General features: G+C 34.0%; 1 protein-coding gene across 1 annotated transcript; it reads left to right on the forward strand.

The window, feature by feature from the left end:
- Positions 1-401: 401 nt before the first annotated feature.
- LOC147814095 (uncharacterized) lies at positions 402-2,923 on the forward strand. Its single transcript, XM_087160199.1, has 2 exons — positions 402-1,133; positions 2,861-2,923. The coding sequence occupies exons 1-2, from the start codon at positions 402-404 to the stop codon at positions 2,921-2,923; spliced, it is 795 nt and encodes a 264-aa protein (XP_087016325.1).
- Positions 2,924-3,311: the final 388 nt, after the last annotated feature.

Raw genomic sequence — 3,311 nt, forward strand, 5'->3', positions numbered from 1 at the left:
AGACATTGTTCAGTGGTGTCGCACTTGTTTAAGTTGACAAAAGGCTAAAATACACCGACACGTAATATCGCCATTGGGCAAAATTCCTGTGCCTAATGCTAGGTTCCAGCACGTGCATTTGAACCTGATTGGCCCTTTACCGGTGTGTAGAGGATATAAGTACTGCTTGACTTTAATTGATCGGTTTACACGATGGGTTGAGGTGGTACCTCTACAAGATATCACGGCAAATACAGTAGCACGAGCAGTGATTTTTAATTGGGTTTCACGGTTTGGTGCTCCTGTTAGAATTTCCAATGATCAGGGAAGACAACTGGATTCCTTCACTTTCAAGAAATTAGCACAAATTCTGGGTGTTGAAATCATGCGTACAACGGCATACAATCCTAAGGCCCAATGGGATGATTGAACGTGTTCATAGAACATTAAAAGCAGCCCTTATGTGTTATACTACAGATTCTTGGCTAGATAATTTACCACTATTTCTCCTGGGTATGAGGACTGCTGTTCGGAAGGATTGGAACTTCTCTTCTGCTGAGTTAGTCTATGGGCAAACATTGAGAGTTCCCGGAGAGTTCTTTACTAACTCGGGAAATGACATCTCGCAGTCTGAATTGATTTCTCAGTTGCGTAAAGCATTTAGTGAGGTCAAGCCTGTAGCTTCTGTTTGGCATGACAAACGAGTCGCTTATGTACCTAAAGACCTTCAGACTTGTACGCATGTGTTCGTGCGACATGACGCCGTACGGAGACCATTACAATCTCCGTATGATGGTCCATATTCAGTTCTTAAAAAAAAATCTAAAATCTATCTTTTGCAGATCTCTACGAAGAAAAAGTGGATTTCTATTGACAGGTTGAAACCAGCGTATTTGCCCGTGGACGAGCCCCATACTTTATTCCACGATGATTCTCCTTGCCAGTCTGACCTTTCTTCAACTACAACTACCGAGTCTCCTTTGGCAGAAAAGGAACCGGACCCGAAGAAGTACGTAACTCGGTATCAGTTCGTTTCAGAATCTGACGACTATGAAACTCCGGTGGGGAGTGATGTGGCGCCAGGCATGGTGCGTAGGCGCCAAAAGAATCAATGGGATTACAAACACACGATCGGCAACCTTGGATCTTCCCCAGTATTTAAGAAGCTTCGAACTTTACTCAGTCTCTATTCCACACAGTCTTACTTAATTTTATGTTTCTGTTTTCGCTTGTTATGTTTCAGTTGTTAATAAATGTTTAGTTGATTTTTATCATAGTTGTCTTCAACTTAATATGAGAGGGTTCCTCCCCCTCAAAATAAATAACTTTGATTACATCCAAGCAAATTGCAATCATACATAAACTTGGTATCAGGTTAATATTTGCTTTCCCACTTTACAGTATTAGCAGTTAAAAAGAATTTCTGGTAATACTTCAATGTCCTGGCATTCATAAGCCAGGAAAATACAGCCAGGATAATGACAAATTCGCCATTTTATAGCATGTAACTTTACTTTAATTTAATATTTTGGCCGAAGACGTTTATATTCTGCAGAATACAACAGTATTTCTTAAAATAACTCAGATAAATCTATGCAGTTTTTGTTATTAATGATTTCAAGAAGCCAGGAAAATGACAGCATAAAAACCTACTCACCTTGAAAATTTTTTGAAATAGATTTTGAGCCAGAAAATTGGTTCTTTATTCATGCAACAAGACATGTTCAGATAGGAGGGTATCTAATCAATCTATTAACATAAGATATTGATTCCTGGCGCTATCTATTTTGGTTATAAATCACTAAACAAAAGTAGCCAGGAAAATGATAGATTTTCGTGGGACAAACAAATTATTGACAGAAAAAATTATTTAAGCAAAGTTTCTGTAAACAATACCCTCTGCATATATTCTAGAAATGCTTACGTATGATAAGATAAAAAAATTAAATTTCGAAAAATGTATAGGAAGTTTTGAAGCTAGTTATTATTGGAAATATTGTTTGGGACATGCCAGGAAAATGACATTTTGCTGGCATGACAATTAAATTTTTTAAGAATACAAAACAGTCAATGCTAGTGTAAAGTCATTTTAAAATGCTAACAGCAATGCTATTTATTAATTTTTTTTTAAAAAAAAGTTCTTTTAGTATTATAGTATTAGATCTTGGAGCAAGGGACAGTGAATTGTCATGTTTCGTGAGAATCACCCATATACTGTTTGCAAAGTTTGCTTTTCTGTCTGTTGTCTTCTATTATTAAAATATAAGCAAAATCTATCATCGGATTTATTTAGACACTGTTTGCTTGTAAAGTTTGCTTTAAGTTTTATTGTCCTCTATTATTTAAATATGTCAAATTTACCATCGAATGTTCAACACAATGTATGACAGTAAAGTTTGCTTTAAGTCTTCAAGCCTCTATTGAAGCAGGTGAATTCTGACAACAGATTTTCTATCTATTGCATACCTGTGGAGTTTACTTTTAACCTGTTGTCCTCTATTATTAAAGTACAGAAGATCTACTATTGAATTTTCTACACAATGGTTACCAGTAAAGTTTGATTTAAGTCCGTTGCCCTTTAACCTAAAATTATAAGCAAAATATACTTCGCAATTTTAATATATTTTGTGCCTGTAAATTTTAGTTTTTTTTTGCCGTCAAATGTAAAAGGGTGGCGTATTTAGAACTTATTATTTTATATAGGTATTTTTATGTATTCACTTTTGATACTAAGATGTTTTAGGTATTAATATACATTTAGAAAAATTTTTTTTGGACAAATATATCAATATGCGACACGTGGGAATGCAAAACGGGGAAATCTCTTTTAAGTACAAGCGAAATTTATTTTCGTATTTTCCAGAAATTTTTATGTTATTAGCACTTGCTTCAAGTCTGTTGTCCTCAATTGCAAAATTTACCTACTGGATTTCATATGCAGTAAAATTTGTTTTAAGTTTGATGTCCTCTTATGTTAGAGCATGCTAAAGTTAAATACTGAATATTCCATAATCGTAAATCTGTAAAATTTGCTTTAAGTTTATTGTTCTCTAGTGTTAAAGTAATGATAAAATCTACTTTTAAATTTTTTCTAACTTACCTTTGCATTTTCCTTTACTAAATGTGCACAAACTAAGAAATTAAATCCTCAGATCACTCTGAATAAAATTTAATCTATTGATTGTTAGAGACGTACTAAGTTTCTGCCTTTATTTTTAAAATACCTACTTCTGATATGCTGTTTGATTGGCATTAATTACTATGTTACAAAGCAAAAAACAAAAAGTATTTTTTAACGAATGATCATAACAACCTTTATACAGTAGATAGAA

This window comes from Parasteatoda tepidariorum, chromosome 3 (assembly GCF_982258835.1).
Source record: "Parasteatoda tepidariorum strain Cologne lab strain chromosome 3, Ptep-v5.0, whole genome shotgun sequence".
Lineage (NCBI taxonomy): Eukaryota > Metazoa > Arthropoda > Arachnida > Araneae > Theridiidae > Parasteatoda > Parasteatoda tepidariorum.